Consider the following 18,383-nt stretch of genomic DNA (forward strand, 5'->3'; position numbering starts at 1 on the left):
CTATTGTGTGTTAACAGGCAATAATCTGTGCAGTTTTGGTGCTTTACTGTCACACTGCCAGCAATAAAGGATAGCACAATAACTTTTTCTGTTACTGTAAATTAACAGAATTTTTTTCCCCCACTCCAGTGCTGAAACTGCTACATCAGACCTGAAACAGCTACCAGTCCTGCCCACCAGAGTATTAAGGGAACACCCGTCTCTCAACTACTGGTAAGATATCTGAGATCTTGTGGTCTGAGAAAACCACAAAATGCACGAGGATAATGAATGATTAAGTAGTTTCGGATTAGCACCAAAGAAACTTTTAGCCAACACCACAGCCCCTTTCTTCACGACTCTAACAAATCTGCTCACTGGTCAGCAACGCCTGGTTGAACACAGCAGTTAACTCTTCTGATGAGCTTTTTTAGGTGTCAAGGTTGAATGCAGACCTAGTCTCTTATTGTCAGAAGCTTTTTCCTCTGACAGTGTGACTCATTAGCGTCTGGGTCGTGTTAATTACGTTTGCTCATTAGTCCTGGAGAGCACTGGGAGGTGCTGACAGCCACAGACTGTCTGAAAGATCACTGTCTGCCTCTTCAATCCACTTTGCTCTTGCTTATCTTGGTCATCTGAGGCTGCTACAGTCTCTGAAGCTGATACAGCAGTTTAATATCCTAATTAAAATTACATTGTTATGGTGCTTGGGTGACCACATGTACACGTCTGTCGTTCTCGCTTTCTCTGTGTGTTAAGTTTCAGTATGTTTGCAGTGTGGCTGTTAAGAAATGATTACAATGGGATGTAAATGTGAGGCGTTTGCAGGAGAGGTAGACGAGAGCCATTAGCAAGCCAGTAGGGCAGACTGCATTTTCTGCATGAGCAGTCAGAAAGTGTGTTGGAGAAATGGCCCTCGCACAGCAATCCCTCTGTGGCTTCAATATGCTACACTTGATGGATTATTCATTAAATGTTTTATCTATCCATTTACAGTGAGGAAAAAGTGATTGAACATTACAAGAAGCTGATAGGACTGACCAGAGGGCAAGCCATTGTTCAGTAAGTCATGAAAACAACTCTGTGTGTGTGTGTGTGTGTGTGTGTGTGTGTGTGTGTGTGTGTGTGTGTGTGTGTGTGTGTGTGTGTGTGTGAGAGACTAAAAATGATTTAAGGCTGAACTTCTCTTCTGCATTACAGCAGCTTCTACGTCAGGTCTTACTCTTTAACTTAACATGTCTGCTCTGTGGTGGCTGTTGTTTTAAGAGGTGACTGTCACCATGCCAGAATGTGTCATTAATTAGAGGAGGTGCTCTTAGAGTCGGCAGTTTGCCAGCCAGCCTTGGGAGAGTGTCAGCCCTGCACTGTTTTTCCCAGGACTGTAATTCTGTGCAACCCTGGGTCATTTACACTCCGATGATTTCTGCCCTTGAACTGATCAATGGACTCTGTCACAGCCCTGAAACAAATCGATCAGCTTGCCACTTCAAATGATTGTGGCTTCTCAATGGCTGTAGCTTAAATCCCACTCAGTCTGTTGTATTACAACAGCCAGATGACAGTGATGAAGTGTAAGTGGCTGAATTCCTGTTAACCTGTTCCTCTTTCACTGAAGGTATCTGGCCCTGGTGGAGTCCCTGCCAACATATGGAGTCCATTATTACCCAGTGAAGGTAATGGCAGTGCCTTGTGTCATACAGTAGCTTAACATTAAAACAAGCTTACGTCTACATCTAGTCTAAACACATCAATCTAACCCCTATTCCTACTTTTTTTTCCTATGATGGTTGAAATGTGAGCTTTTTGATTCAGCTAAGACAGCAATCTATCCATTCAGCTTTTCTCACTTTCTTATTCATGCACAGTTTTATTTTTCCCTTACCAAACCTAATTAAATCAAGGTGTGTGAGGAGATCAAACAGCAGTGTTGAAGTTTTAAGAGCTTAAATGTATTTGATCTCTTCTTGAGTTGCAATTGTTGTGAGCCTAACAGGGTAATTACTTTGGTAACAGGCCTCTTTCTTTTTTTTAGACACACCAATAAAGTTACCTCTAAGGAGTGAAAGTGTGGTTTATTTGCATGTGTGTGCTTTCCTGCAGGACAAGCAAGGAATACCGTGGTGGCTGGGAGTCAGCTATAAAGGCATTGGCCAGTACGATTGGCAGGATAAGCTGAAACCTCGACAGGTGGGTTGACCTCTCGTTATAGCTGCTGTATTTGCCACAGTTGCTCTTCTTTCTCTTGTCCTGTCTTTGGTGAAGGTATACTTGTACTGCATTCATCTGTTTGTCAGATGAATCTACTTTGCCAAATTGCATGAAACTTTATGGAGACACAGAGCCTGAACTAAAAAAGGGATATGTTAAATTTTGGTTTGGATCTGCGTTCCTATTTATAATTTACTTGTTTTACTTGTTTGTTGCTTTTGTTTGGTTTGCAAAGTTACTCAGACTAGCTTAGGGTGTGGGCTTTATAAATAGACCTGGCTTTCTTACAAGTGCCATTTAATACTTGATCAAGTCACTCATCGAATGTAAAGTTGAAAGCTCTTAAGTTTGTGGAAGTATGATGCATTGAGGGTCATTGAAAGGCTTTGTCTGATGACAACTCTGCTTCCACTCATGTGTTTCTTGCTGGCTGGTTAATGATCCATCCAGACTGTAAATAGGTGTAATTAAGCCTCTGGTTCCCATGCCAGTCAGGAGAAAGAGGAACACAGATAGGGGGGGGGAAATATTTTGGAGTGTCAGTATGTGCGTAGTGCTTTCAAGGCTGCAGGAGTAAATACAGTATGGACCAGTATTAGCAGGGGTGGAATGCAGAGTGGTATGGATTATAAAATCTGCTTGCTAAGTTTAAGTGGTAAAATACACAAAGACCTACACTTTGAAAAAATAGTGTCATAGTCCTTTTTTGATTAATTCTAAAAATATATCACCAGGCCAGTGTGTTAAATAAAAATAACAGCTCTTGCAAAGCTGTTTTTTTTCTATAATTTGTAGCTTACTCCAGTTATATAAGATTAGTGGCTTTAAAATTATACTTATAACTTGTACTGAATTTGTAGTGGTGTGTGTCTTAAAACATCACTCTGGTAATAATGTAGTTTGTATAGTATCCATTGCAGTTTAAAGATTCCCTGCTTATAGGGCAAACGTTCTTAATGTGTAGCTGTGTCCGTGATTGTTGTCTCCTTTGTCTGGGAGGTGTCATTTAATAATGTTCTACCCAGGCATTTTCACTGGCCTCTTTCTTTAGTCTCATCATAGCTGCTTTTATACAGTATGAACCTGTTGACATAGCAGGGTGTGCAGTACTGAGGCAAGGCATTAATGGGCAGACGCACAGCGTGGCTCTCCCAGCAGTCCTATAGGAGGGGTAATTATGGTGCTCCAGGGAAGCAGCAAAGCTTTGGGACCAGAGTTTTCTCCTCGATAGCCAAGTGGATAGGTAGAATTTGTATTTTGGGATGTTGGAAATGTTCATCCAAAGCAAGACTGCCTTTTTGCCTTTTCTAAGTCTTCTACTCAGGGCAGGAGCATAAAAACTTCATAAGAGTTTCCTGTTGGGGGGGGAGAATGTGGCTTTTTTTTTCTTAATAACTCTTTTTGTTGTTCTTGCTGGTAATTAGAAGCCTCTGTTTCCCTCATTTTCCTTTACCTTGAAGGGAGGTCTCTATATCCGGGTAGTATTCTTGTCTTAGTTCATAGCCCTTGTATTCCACCCATCCCATCCCTCCTTGCCTCCTGCCCATCCCCTCTCAGCATGCTGCATTCATTATGGTAATTATGTGTGTGTGTGTGTGTGTGTGTCTCAGAGGGAACACAATTGATCAAACAAAACAAAACAGTTATCTGTGGATGTGGGTGAGGTGCTGGATTTTAGTATTAAGGGGAGGTCAGTTGACCATCACGGCAGTTTTAAATGTAATTTTCAATTCTGTGTGAACATTTTCCCTTCTCAACAATGTTGCTTTGAACAGTTTTTCATTAAATAGATAACAGGAAATTAGTACTTGCTGCCATTGTTGTAGTGCTGATTTAAAGAGGACAAAACATTTGCTCAGTGCTGCTTTTTTATTTTTTGATTGTATAAGTCTAGTAAAACTAAAAAGCAGCTATGATAGCGTAACCCAATATTATCTTCTTTCCACACACCCCACTTTGATCACTTTTAACTGAATACCCTGAAACTGAAAAGGCCCCTTTCCCTGCTGTGCTTTAGAAAAGTGACATATTTAGTAAAGTGAATACTCTCCCGCTTCCATTATGCATACATAATGGAACTGTATATAAGCATGTAGATAACACCCACTGATTATCTATCCCAAAGATCTGAATGTGGAATGGGAGGAAAAAGATGCAGAATTGTAATTAGGAAGCCTGTGATGCTTTAATATGAAGGAGCAAAACTGGAGTGCCACAACTGTTTCTGGGACTCAGGCAGATGGCAAGTCGACATTTAATTTCTTCTTAAATTAAACCAGGAGTCAGTCTCCCTCTCTCTCTCTCTGCGTCACTTGGGCTCTCTCCCTTCATGTAATGGGACCTCATGCTGGTCCACACGTACGATGAGCCAGCAGAACCAAAACCAGTCTTCAGGTCATTACGAGACAGTGTCAGCTGGGGGTATAAAAGTGTTCTCACTCTCTGTTCAAGAAAAATAAAAACTGAACAAGCTTCTTTTCTATGGTGTGTGTTTTTGTTGTTTTCCTATTTTCACTCAACTCACCTCACTCCTGTTATGAAATAAAACAGGATGTTTTTTGTTCCAGGAGCTACATTTTTATCAGTTTATCACTACTTTGAGCTGTGTGTCATGTTGTGTCATGCCATGGAAATGTACAGTGTTCAAGTAGAACCCTGGTATGTGACGTACTCTGTGATGGGTGTGGCAGATCTTTTTCTGTATTGGCATGTGAGTCAGGGCTCCTTTTTAAAATCCATGTATGATTTTTGAGGACTTGTGGCCCTGGGGGTCCTTGGGCTTGTGGGTGTGTCTCCATGAGAACAGCCTGATCCCATCTGAAACCACAGGCATTTCTGGCACACTTCCACCTGCCTGTAATGACACATTTGGCAAAAACAAGGAAGATGACAGAAAATGAAGACAGAAAATTTTTGTGTGCTGTTAATTCCGGTTAGTTTTCTGGTTTTAGCAAACTGATTCTGCTTTCTCTAAATGTGATCTGGGTGATTTCATGGACTGTTTCCTCTTTGAGAGGTCTCGTGATTGCCGAGTTTGAGGTGTGTCACATCTCTAACATTTTTTCGAGCAGTGGTTCTACCAGAAGCCGCCTTAGAGTTTTATTATGCGCTGGCACACAGGTGTGAAGTTTCTCTAGCAGAATGAGTGAGCCAACACAAGTATCAGTTGTTACTGTGTGATTGATGTTAAATGGTAGTGACTAGACAGTGGTAATTTTCGTGAGGACCTCCACAAGAAAATTAGGTCTTTAAATGTGTCTACCAGCTGCTAGGAGTGCAGTATTTAGTGGAATGATCTGTCATGCTGGAATACCCTGTTTGAACTAAGCATTTATGTACAGTTTCAGTATTGTAGGCTCAGGTTGTAGGGTAATTTGGGCCATGCTGTGTGCTCACTTGCTCTCACAATGGCAAAGAAAGCCACTGCTATTAATGATTATCCCAAAGTTACTTATTGCCAGCATGTTTTCTTGGTGGGGGAGATGGTTGTAGTGGATTATTATACATGGCAGTGCTCAGTCTTCTGTTTACAGTAAGGGCGGCAGAACACTTCCCACATTTAGTGTGGGGCATTTAAATGTCTGTGAGTGACAGTAAGCAGAGCAAAGGTGAAATATCTGGTTCATCAAATAGTTGTGTACAACCTGCTTATCTGGTTTGACCAAAAAGGAAGAGAGCTGCGTAGAAGAGAAGGGGGGGGGGGGGGAAAGAGAGTGCAGAGCAGTACTAAGCACTGGAGGCTGCAGGAGGTGTCCCTGCTATCGTAGGAGGAGAGAGAGGTGGAGGAGGGGTTGGGGTTAAGGAGGGGGGTGGGGGGGCGTGGCTATCTCAACCAAAACTCTTGCAACACCTATCTGGCTTCACAACAGACAAGAGAGAGTATTGTTCGAAGAAGCTCAAGCCCTGTGGGAAAGTCAAAGGATTCAATACAAGTCCAGAGAATTCCTCAGAGATTTGATAAGCACAGATACAACGTTCACGGTAAGCCATGTTGTGGTGTCCACTAGTTACCTGTCAGGCTGATTTAAATAATCTTTAAGTTGGCATGTTTTAGTATCTTTGTGCTCTTCTCTAGATTGTTAGTGTGCTGTGCTTTCTGTAATGTGTAAAGCATTGTGTCTGTCACTGCTGTGATGTGCTGTACTTGTTTTACTGAGAATAAACTCTGAAAATGGAACTGGATACTGGATTCTTAGCCCGAGAAGCATGTGTGTGTGTATATATATACGTTTTTGTACAATGGGGCGTTTCAGTCCTTGTCTCGTGAGTTGGTATCAGGTAAAGCAGTTTCTATGAACACTGGCAGCCCCATTGTTTTGGTCTTATTATTATGTTTTTTCCTGTACGTGAGCAGAAAAGAGTTCTTGAAAGGCAACAAAAACTTTAAATCTGTTTGAGTTGTTTCCGTATCGGTAGAACAGATGTTTCTTCTGACACAGAGAAGTCGTGTCTGTTCTCTTCAACAGAGAGAAATGAAAAGCTGGCTTGCTGCCTGGCACAGTTTTGTTCCTGCAGTTGCAGCAGCTTCATAATTACTCTTTTGTTAGCCTGAACTTACACCTGACTGGCTGGCCCACTGAGTCCCATTCATGACTTGAGCAGTTATTTTGTATACGTTATAAACCGTGTTCACAGGCAGGCTGCTGTGGCTGAATCTAAGCCAGTTTTCTAGATACCCACCTCTCTGCTTAGTATCTTTTGGTGGTATTGATTCCTCTTTTTTGTTCATGTAATGTAAATCCATATTTCTATAGTGTTGTGTTGGCTGATGTGTGCTCAGTGATGTGTAATCTATCTCTGTCTGTCCCTTCCCCTCCTTTCCGCCGAACCCTCTCTGTGTCTCTGCAGTTGTTTCAGTGGAAGCAGTTGGAGAATTTGTATTTCCGTGAGAAGAAGTTTTCAGTGGAAGTGAACGACCCGCACAGGTCAGAAGACAAACCCACTTACTTTATCTTCACTTAACCTAATAGCTGCTTTCCTTGTATTCTGAAGTGTTCCCATTTTAGCAACTGCTCTTGCTTCCTTATCCTACACCTTACACACTGTGAAGGTCATCTGCAGCCACTGGCCCATTTAGGACACCTTGTTAAAGCCTTTTAACATGTCTGTTAAATGAGTCTTTTCCTGCTGCTCAGTGGCTGTTTATTATTCTAAGGTTGTTATAAGCCCTCTGCCCTTAACACAAGCTTTAATGTGCCACTTCCAGCAGTTAAAGCCATTATTAAACCTAACAGACAGCTTCAGATTTAAAATTATTCCTCATATCTACTTAGTATATTATTACACAGAGATCTAGAAGTTTTAATTATTAGTTTTAATTAGATTTAATAATATTTTTGTTCTCCTTGTGCTGTCTAGTTATTTCTAATTTCCTTTGATTTGTTATATAGCTGTTATGTATGTAACGGGTTCTGTAGTTGGATAACAAACACTGTTGCTGAACTACGTGAAATGCTTCGTTGACACTTGAGCCCTTACTTCCTTTATGTACCCATATAAATGTGTTATCCATGTTATCGCTCTGTAATCAGGTTAACTAGCTAGCAGCTAGTTTGGCACTCCCTTAAGCATAGAATGACTGCCTCGCATTCTCCATTTTCGCCAACTTGCTAGAGCTGTGTCCACTAGGTCTGACTTTAAAATGTTTCATCCACAAACAAGCATGTTCTTTTGCTGCCAGTAAGAGCTGACTTTTAGAAGTTTCTAATGCTCTCTGAGAAACTGAGCACCCGGTGGATTAGTTTTTGATGACAGTGTCCTCACAAGAATAGGAGAGTCTGTAGTTGCACTATGCTGCGAGCTAATGTGGCTGAAGTAAGCATTTGATCATTTGCCCACAGGCCAGAGCTAAGTGAGCACCGTAATACTGAAGGACAATCAAAAATGACTTAAAGATTGATTTGAAAACAATAAATAAGAATTGGCTGTGGGTTACTGTTTTTTCTCTTTGTGCTATAGTGGAAGCTAAACTTGGCTGGATTTTTCTTTTCTTTTTTACTGTCATTCCCTTGTAATATATATTTGTAATATAAATACATGAAAAACAAGTTGATTAAAACCTTGTGCTTTATGGGATGATATGACGAGTAGTCTTTTCTGGATACATACCAGATTCATACTGTTGATACCAGCCAACAGATCTTAGACCAGCATTAGTTAGGGCCCGAGCACCGAGAGTGCGAAGGCCCTATTGTATCTGCTCCGTTTCTTATTATTATTCACCCCAAACAAGGGCCTTTTTGAGGGCCTAAACATGCTCAAAAACTCATGAAATTTTGCACACATGCCAGGTTTGGTGAAAAATTTTGTATTTTAATGGTTTTACATATGAGCACTGGGAAATGGCTCTACAGCGCCACCTATGCCTTGTTAAATGCAGCCCTACGACCACATAGTTTGAGCTACATGTATGAAATTTGGCACACATGTGTATCATGCCGAGTCGAACAAAAAAGTCAGTGGGCCCATTGATGCAAACCCAACAGGAAGTCCGCAATTTAGAAGTGAAGGTGACATTTTGGCTCTAATTTTGCCATTTTCATGCCTCGAACTTTTTCGAACTCCTCCTTGGGATTTGGTCCTATAAACTTCAAATTTGGACAGTGTGTACTACACCCTTGTGCCATGTTAAATTGCGGAGCTTTTGAGTTTTCACAATACTATGAGGCCGTGGCGCCATGGCGAATTTCGATGACTCGCCATGAAAATCTTATTGCCTCTCATTCTGTCATACATTTTCTGACCTTGACCAAAGAGCACACATATGATAAGGCTCCACCCCTGAACATATTTCAAGTGCCATATTTGACATAAGGGCCAGCGCCACCTAGTGGGAACAGGAAATGTCATGTTTTACACTTTGGGGTACAGTATTGTGATGGGTGACATCTGCAGCCTCATATTTCTCCAGGAAAGCCTTAAGGAGATGGTCTTGGGTTACAGTGAAAACTGTGAGTTTTCGCGAAAGGGTGTGACCCCAGCAGCATGGCGAACTTTGATGTCTCGCCATGAAGAAACAAATTAGTATAACTCAATGAAATCCAGTCTGATCAGTACCAGACTTTACAGGCATGATGTCAGACCCGCCCTGAACAGATTGATGTGCCCATTGTCAGGAATATGAAGAGCGCCACCTAGTGGGAACAGGAAATGTCATGTCTTACACTTTGTTGTACTGATTTTCACAGGTTCATCGTGGCCACCTCAAAAGCGGTGAATATCAACATCAGTCCCTCGTGATGTTTCAGTGCAAAAATTGTGACTTTAAACTGAACGGCGCACCCTGGTGGCAACGCGGTCCACCATGAAAGATGAAGTGGCTTTTGAGGGGCTTGGAAAGTATATAGAGGCCTTAAATTTAGCACACACCTCCAAACGGATGAAGGCTTTGTTGTCATGTGATCATTTTCATTGAATAGCGCGAAATGGCTCCACAGCGCCCCCTACAAAATTTCAAAACCACAGCCCCAGCTCTGTGTTTTATGTATGAGTCTGAAACCTGGTAAGCTTATAGGAGATACCAAGATGTACAAAAAAGTCTCTTGGAGCAATATCCCAAATCCAACAGGAAGTCAGCCATTTTAAAATTAATGTGCAATTTTGGCGACATTTTCTCCTCTTTTCAGGCACCGTGCTTTGACGTACTCCTCCAAGGGATTTCATTAGATTGATGCAATCTCCTGTGTGTGGAATCTAAAGACCTTTGTGATGTTAAATTGCGAACCTTTTTACATTCAGGGAAATGGGGTGGTCATGGCGGCACGTGGAGTTTCAATCACTCGCCAAAAAGCAGTAATCTGCTGTCACTCAAAATCAAAATGTTCAATCTCTCCCAAAGGTCGCAGGCGTGATGAGACTCGAGCTAGGAAATGTTTGTTATGCCATTTGTCAGTAATGGTTAGAGAGCCACCTAGTGGGACGACTATAATCATGATTGAATGAGATGAAATGATAGCTGGTGGTTAAATGCATGAATTCCATCAATGTGACATCAGATCGGAGGTGCTGGTTTTAGGTGTTGGGCGTGGCTCGACGCGCCGGGGGTGCGAGGGCCCTCATAACGCTGCTTGCAGCTTTAATTTGGCTTATATTTCCTGGGACTGTTTGGGGCACACTGGGCTTTAGGTACACACCCAAAATAAAATGAGGAATCTTTAAATGAACATATTATAGGCACTCGAATTTAAGCAATTAAACAGATTGTATCTGCAATACAGCAAGTATTGGATGTCCATCTTATCTTCTACAGAAGAGCAGTGACCAAGCGAACCTTTGGACAGTCTGGCCTGGTTATTCACACGTGGTATGCCAGCCATTCACTAATTAAAACCATCTGGGTGATGGCCATCAGTCAGCACCAGTTTTACCTGGACATGAAGCAAAGCAAAGTGAGTGTCTGCCTGTTTTTTCTCCTCCATGATTCACTTTGCTTTGTTCACACTGTCTGCCAGTTTTTCTATTGTGAAACACAAAGAAACAGTCTACACCAGTTTACACCAGTAATTTACACTGTTTGATGTGTTTAGAGAATATGCATGGTGGTTTCTCGGAGTAGAGTCAATCATAAGATTGAAGAGACCATAATGGACTTTTTCCTTGTTTTTAGTTTTTAAATTTTGAATGCTAAATCTTCTTGTTATTTGCATGTTTTTAGTTTGTCTTGTGGTGTTGACCTATTTTCAGTAGGCTGTAAAAGGAGTAACCTCTAGATGGATTGCAACAAAGAAAAGCTTGCAGTCTTTTTCAGTTTGAACAGTGACCGAATGATGTTTAAACGGTTTGTTGTGTCACAGCCTTTTACAACAATGACTGTTCTTCATGTGATACACTGCCTGATCCGTGTCCCTTACTCGTGACTAGTGTAAATATCTTGACTCAGAGTTTATCGAGGGCTTCCAGTTTTAAAGTAAACAGATTCCATGCCATTGAGTTTTATGTTGGAAGGTTGTTAGGTCTTAAGTTTAAAAGCTGTTATAATTCATGTAACCAGACCCTCTCTAATTCACTTTTGCAAAATGAAACTGAAAGTGCACAAAGTGCTTGAAATTGCACCCCAGGAAATACTTTTATGATGTTGTGGATATAGTATTCATTATAGAATTGTAGTATTTTACGTATTTTTGTTTTATTTGTAGCTTAAGGTGGGGGGATAAGGGATAAGGCACATGTGCACAAAGAAAGTATTTAGTTTGGAAAGCACAGAAAAGTAAAATACACTGTGAATTAAAAGCAAAGATCCTGGAACAAGTGTTCAACTCTTCCGGAAACGCACACTGGGCTTGAGCACTGAGGCAGGTGTTATGTGTGTTATGTGCATTTCATAGTTAAGATGGTTGAGTGTGTGCGGTTGCAGTTATATGAAGTTATTCAGGCTATGTCTTGGAGGCGCATGGCATGTCAGGTTTGATGCCATGCACAGGAAGTCAATGAAGTCAATTGATGATAAATATTTAGCATGCCACTGCAGCTGTCATGATGCACTGTGCTATCAATAAAATTAAATACTATCGCCTTCCCTTTTCTCCTCCTAATCTTCTCTTTCCTCACTTACAGTCAAAGATGACCACTACCAGGAGTTCAGGAGACATCGCAGTAGACCTCACTGAGATCTCCGCCCCCCGGATCACTAAACTTTCCAGTATTGAGAGCAAAAATCACCTAATAATGGCCAGCAATGGAAGCCTAATCTCAACTGGTAAGCAGACAGATAATCAAATAATGACTTCTATTCTACATCAGATTGATAGGTGATAATGTATTAATTTTTTTTATTTTATTTTGTCCCTGTTCCAGGTTCTGCTGACTCTGAAGTCAGCGAGGAACAGAAGAAAGAGAAGATCGCTGAATTGAAAAAGAAGGAAAAGGAACTTCAAGACAAACTGTCAGCGAAACTTGAAGAACTGAAAAAGATCTGCTTAAGAGAAGCTGTGAGTGTCTGTCTTACTGGATTTGTTTCCAAAAGTGTCAAATTCTCAGCTGACTTCTGGCTGCTATTCTCATTTGCAGGAGCTTACAGGAAGATTGCCTAAGGAATATCCCCTGGCCACAGGTGAGAAGGTTCCTCACGTGCGACGGCGTGTTGGGACAGCCTTCAAACTGGATGATCTTTTCCCCTATGATGAGGTGAATGCAGATATTTGTTTGTGCTGTGGTTTTGCTGTGTGAGGCTGCTGTGACACTTGAAACACCATTAGTGCCCCACTGTTGTTGTTTAGCTACGGCTCATTTAGATCAGCTGACTTTTTAAAGTGAGGCTTTTGGAGTTCAGTTCTGTTTTTGAGGCCTACACTGTGTAACATATCATATGAGACTCTTATGGGGAGCTGTACCTAGTTTCTGTTTTTAACTAAAGATGAGTATATAAAATGACTCTAAAAGACTGATGTCTTTGTGTTTTTAGCTTTGAGTGCTTTATGTCTGTTTCTTTGTTCATATGGGTGCCTCTGCTCCAACAAGATCTGTGTGTTTTTTGGAAAGTCCCCATTAACTGTGTCAGTCTTGTGTTTTCCTACAGGATCCACATCTGAGGAATCTGGAGAGTCGGTTTGCCTTGCAGCAAAAGATTGTGGAAGCAGCCATGAAGCTAGCCAATGAGGCTGACCTGTGCAAGACTGTGAAAAGGAAAAGGAAGCACAACTATCTTGACGCTATGAGAAACCTGGAAGAGATTGAGAAACAGATCAACGACTACAGGGTCAAAAAAGGACAGAAACCCACTCAGAGAGCCTCACTGATCTTACGAGGTAGATTTCACGAACAGTGGCAGTGACACATACTTGCATATCAGAGCTTGTAGAACATTAGTCATAGTGAGACAAGACTGTGGATAATAATATCAGAGACATTTCTTAGAACACTTGTCTCTCTCTGTCCTCTGACCAGATGATCCCCAGCCTTCAGAACTCAGCTCGCTATCTGACAGCCTCACTCTGGATGATGGTTAGTGTGCTCAGTGTGCATGTGCTTCCTAAATCCCATCTCATTTATGAATGAGTTATACTTAAAACAATGACTTTTCACTCCCAGATGATGAGCTTGGCTCCCAGAGGCAGCGGTCTCGTTCAGTCCAATACTCCCCCAGACCACACCACGCAGACACTCTGGATGCTCATTACAATAAAGACAGACGAGCCTCTGCCAATGACCAGCTCGCAGACAGCAGGTATGCGACCAGCACCCACACTCATGGAGCATACTTTATTAGTGTCCTAACACTGTGACTGAAGAGGAGACTGAATGTGAGCAACTACACAACTCTGTTCAGACACAGTATACAGGCAGAGCTCAACACACAGGCAGTTGGAAGTATGTGTGTAAAATGCTAGAAAATAAAAACAATGATACATGTAGGCAAGTTGAGAGAACCACTGGATTGATGGGTATGATGACTGATGACAGGGAAACATGGCTGAACTGTTTTTCTGTGGAGATACGCAATGCCTGTTGTTTCTCCAGGGGCCTGAAGCGTGAAGCTAGTACAGACCTGTAGAGTAGATCCAGAGCTACATTCCTGACAGTCAACCTCCTCCCTCCTTCTCCTGCCTCTCCAACAGTCTGCTTATCAGCCCAAACACACCGGCTTTAAAAATAGATGAAAAAACAACATGTCTCTGCCTGTAAAGGAGCAAACAACAATCCCAAGCTGAGAGGAAAAGGGAAACAGAAGGCGGTGCTGGAAATGTTGTTTAAACACCAGCTACTGCGTTAGTGTTTAGAGTGGTGCGGGTGATGTTTTACTCTCAGGTTCATTTAAAAGAAGGGTGGTAAAAGTCATAATGCTTGCTGCTGCATGAAAAGATTAATGGTCTATGCAGTGGAACTCATTCAGGTGTAAGGAATGACTAAAGTGCCGCAGTCGAGCAAACCCTGTTTTGTTTTTTCCTTTTTTTTTTCTTCCTTTCCTAGATTTACTGTCAAGAAGATAGTGGTGTTAATCATCTGAACATATTTCCTATCTGTGTTCTAGATTACATTATGACCAAGACCAGGAAGCGCACCATTACAGTCACAATGACACCTTATCGGTCTACAGCAGCCCATGTAAAGCAGCTTCCAGGCAGCCACGTGATGCACGCAGCATGCCACCCACTCCCCTCCTCACCCGCAACGCATACAGCAGCACACAGCTGAGGTATGAGCTTTATGTAGTTCTTTCATTATTTTGAAGACCCGCTTCATAAACGGCTCTTATGCATTACATTCACTAAACTTTAATTTTAATTGCAGATCAGAGGATTCTCCACAACACTTCCGCCAGCGTAGCGGGAGTCTGGAGTCACAGTCTCAGCTCATGATCGAGACCAAACCATCCATGCCAACACTGACTGTCCCGTCAGCTCGACGCAGCAACAGCACCGAGATGCTCGATGACGGTTCCTCCTACACAAGCCAGTCTAGTGTGGAATACAGCGTCCCTGGTAACCACCACACCCACGGGCGCAGAGTGCGCGGGCGCCACAGAAAAGACATGTACGCCAACACGGGCAGCATGCCCAACCTGGCTCAGCCAGACACTCGGTGCTATGGCTACCAGCCTCGGGCTCGGCCCACCACAACAGCCTACTATGTCACAGGCTATCCCAACTACGCAGAACCGGAGCCTTACTCCAATGGAGTCTATGTTTACGACAATGAAATGGAGGGACACTATAATGTTAACCCTTCCTACCACCACACCCAAACAGCTTATCAAAGCCCCAGCGTGTATGGTCACTACGGTAATGACGAGATAGACGGTGCATCACAGAACGTGTACGCCACGATACGGCCATCCAGGCAGCGTCCAGTGCCTCGAAGCAACGAACAGATCAACAAGAACATCCAGAAGGCCCTGGTGGCTGAACACTTGAGAGGCTGGTACAAACGTAACACTGCACAAAAACAGGCTGCGTACGACTATGAGTATGACAGAGGCTCCCAGCAGAGTCTGGGCTATCCAACCACACATGCACCACAAGCCTACAGCAGCAGGAACCTTTCCTACTCGTCAGGTTAGAAAATTTCACAATGTCCTCTGAATTATGTTTCTAACACTGGTTCTACATGTTGGTGGGTTGTTTTCTGACTTGTACCATTTTTCTGCCATGTCCTCAGTAGCCTCCAGTGGAAACTGGCACAGTCACATGACCGGCAGTGCTATGCTGGAATATGACATGCCCGTGCATGCACCGCAGTCTTTCTCTTACAGCACAGCCTCCTACGCCCACTCCACCCACAGCAGGTAAGATGGGAAAAACCTGGCCCTCAGCTCTTCTACTTATCCAATAAGCCACTCCCTGATCCTTCTTATCCTCAGAGTTAAGTGCTAGTGTTTAATTACCTAGAGGGAATGGCTACAGAAAACACGAGCTGCTATTTGGTGTTTTATCCCTTACACCCATCAGCAATGTGAAATAATGTGTTGCCAATTTCATCTTTTCTTTACCTTCACCTATAAATTATGAAACTGAATCCACAAACAGGCCAGTGTTTAATTTCACAGCCGTATTCATTGATGGGATTAGAGGATCTGTGCTGCCCGCAGTCAGTTCCTCCTAAGAGCTTAAAAATGGTTCTGCTCTCCCTAACTGTCCACTGGCCCCTGCTCTCTTATAGATATGGCGACTCCTGGCACAGCCCTGATGGCCAGAGGTGCTGTGCCTTTATCCCTGCTAGTTCTTCCTCCTCTGGTTATCCTTCCACTTCCTCCCTGCCCTCTTCTTCCTTTCCCTCCTCCTCCCCCTCCTCCTACTACTCCCCTGGCTGTCGGGTCAGGCAGGTGGCCTCCAGCCCTGCGCAGCCACAATCCTCCAGAGGGCACAGGCTCAGTAAGGTGTCTTTTTCTAAAGGTAGCTCATAGTAAGTAAACAGCATCGGCCAGACCCCGTGCAGTTGCTTCTTTTAGTGTGCCCGCAGTCTGACTCGTGAGTCTGCTTGTTGATGTTTTGAAGTGAACTTTGCATTTTTGAGATGTTTGACTGATCATTCAGTGTCATGTCTGATACTGTGATTGCATGGCTTCCTTAAGAAAAAATATAAAAAAATATAAATATGCTTGTCCTACTTCCTCCTCAACTGCCACATTGTCATCCAGTGGTCACATTTCTCCGCAGTCTTCCTTTACTGTCAAGATTTTGTTTGTTTTTGTTTGTTTGTTTTTTCCCTCCACTCTTTGCCCATGCGCTTTCATTCACCACTGACCTTTGCCCCCCTCTCATGCACAGATGTCTCCCAGAGTTTGAGTGGCGAGGATGTGATAGGATGGCATGCCCCCCTGGGTATTTAGAGAGGTGTGGTGGTGCTTCCTATGCTACTGACCAGGAAAATTATCCCCTCCCCCCCAATAATCAAAGTCACAGGAGAGAAGAAAGGGTGAGAAAGTGTAAAAACTTCCCCACATGGTGATGGTGATGTGTTAATTTTTATGCATAGCAGGGACTGACAGAAAGCACCAGATCATTTGATTTCACTGACGAACTTTGGTGCCTCGTGGTGGTGGTGGGAGAGCACTTGTGTGGCAAAGGGAAAATGTGACCCCTGAGCACTGTTGCATTGGAAGGCCATGTGTTTGTGTATAGACGGCTATTGTGTCTGTGTGCATCTGCCTTATAACTGGGTGAGAATGTTTGACCCTGGCTTTGAAATCAGCATTCACATTACAAAATCTGAAACACAGGTGATGGCTCACATTGCTGTTTTATATTGACATTTTACCTTTGTAGTTTAGATGCACAGCCCAGGGTTAATCGATTCTAACCCCGTAGTCAGTCACAGTCAGCAGTTTGCAGCCTAATGTGTTTGTTTTGTGTGTTCATTACAGATCCTATATAGATGTCAGCCAAATGGACTCCCACATCAACAGCCAAATGCACACTAACATGGACCCCGAAGAACAGCTTTACTGGCATGAAGACTCAAAACCAGGAACAATAGTTTAGCCGGATACCTTACAACTGTGCAAAAACTTCACCTTGACAAAACGTCACTGTGCCTTAAACTGCACTTACCTGTTTTGTAATTTCCTTGTAAAAGGAACCCAAAGAATGAAGGAATTTAACTTCTGTGGAACTCAGCACGTTAAATGAAGTATTCTCATTTCTGGATCTCTTGAACGCAGTTGCCAAACTGATGCCCATCCCTGTATTTTAAATCACAACAAGAACCCCATTGGAGTGTCTAATCATGGGGTTGCGAGTGTTTGTAGTGATGGGACCTGTGCACTGAAACTATACCAAGCCCTGCAGTGGACTGAATGGTATAGCAAAGGGTATAGCATTACTCTTTAGAGATACTGAACCAAGGACGAAAACTGTCTCTCTAAGAGGATACCGAGCGGCAATGAACAAAGAACATGACTGATCCTGTTGTGCTACTTGCACACTCATATGAACACTGTAACCATGAAGGATTAGACACGGATTTATAAGGTCATTAATGAAGCACTGAACTCGTTAAATAGGAGTCGAGAGAAAAGGCTACTTCCGGAAACATTCTGCAGTCACCTGATCCACGTTTCTATTACAACATCTGTTACCATTCCGGTCTCTACACTCGTTTGTCATTTACAAAGTATTCAGTTTGCTTCACTGTCAATACTTACACCATAATTGAGCCAAATGCTTATTTGTTGCACCACTTAAGTATTACCTGAGTCACCAGTTTCGAATATTACTGCCTCTGTGGGAAGACAGAAAAACCAGTTTTGTTTTGTTTTGTTTTGAACATGGTTATTTCATCCATGCTGGAAATCATGGACTGGTGCTCCAAATTTCTCTCAAGAGATTAAAACTGTGTAAATGTTGGTATGTAAATACACTGGCTTAGTCTTTTTTTATTATTTTAGAGCATTTTTATGTATTTGAAAAGCATGTAATATATAGTAAACAATTATTGTTAAGCTGGTTCTTAGTAATTTGTATAATTACAATGGTTTGGATTAAAAAAAATTGAATTTCCCAGTGCTTTTGTTTGTGGGTGATATTTATTTAAAACTGAGCCTTCGAAGCGTCTTATCCCCCTTAGTGCAGGACAACACAGGATTTAAATCCAAATCCTTTGAATTAGCTAAATGAACGTCTGCTGGGCCAATTCAGTTAATGAAATTGGGTATAAAAGTGCAATAATCACCACTTCCAGAAGGAAAATAGGTAGAAAACCTAAAGTGTCATTTACATTTAATGACTGCAGAACACAACACAAATGAGTTTTCCTCATATAAA

At 42.4% G+C, this 18,383-nt stretch overlaps 1 protein-coding gene across 11 annotated transcripts in view; it reads left to right on the top strand.

Moving 5' to 3' along the window:
• Positions 1-18,117, top strand: part of frmd4ba (FERM domain containing 4Ba) — a 43,296-nt gene extending 25,179 nt beyond the window's left edge. Inside the window, exons 8-25 of one of the 11 annotated variants that reach the window (XR_014911697.1) lie at positions 130-213; positions 976-1,041; positions 1,595-1,652; positions 2,080-2,166; positions 7,036-7,112; positions 10,436-10,574; positions 11,740-11,881; positions 11,980-12,113; positions 12,193-12,309; positions 12,701-12,929; positions 13,069-13,125; positions 13,213-13,348; positions 14,153-14,317; positions 14,413-15,176; positions 15,283-15,406; positions 15,781-16,013; positions 16,389-16,536; positions 16,985-18,117. Coding sequence is in view for 9 of the 11 variants with exons in the window: in XM_085405700.1 (XP_085261826.1) it covers positions 130-213; positions 976-1,041; positions 1,595-1,652; positions 2,080-2,166; positions 7,036-7,112; positions 10,436-10,574; positions 11,740-11,881; positions 11,980-12,113; positions 12,193-12,309; positions 12,701-12,929; positions 13,069-13,125; positions 13,213-13,348; positions 14,153-14,317; positions 14,413-15,176; positions 15,280-15,406; positions 15,781-16,013; positions 16,389-16,450 (2,677 nt within the window). In the remaining 2 variants the exon portion in view is untranslated. The other 10 variants (XR_014911696.1, XM_085405701.1, XM_085405703.1 and 7 more) reach the window with 10 other exon arrangements.
• The last annotated feature ends 266 nt before the right edge of the window (positions 18,118-18,383 follow it).

Source organism: Rhamphochromis longiceps, linkage group LG5 (genome assembly GCF_057381845.1).
Source record: "Rhamphochromis longiceps isolate RC_006_pf linkage group LG5, R_longiceps_female_GT1.1, whole genome shotgun sequence".
NCBI classification, from domain to species: domain Eukaryota; kingdom Metazoa; phylum Chordata; class Actinopteri; order Cichliformes; family Cichlidae; genus Rhamphochromis; species Rhamphochromis longiceps.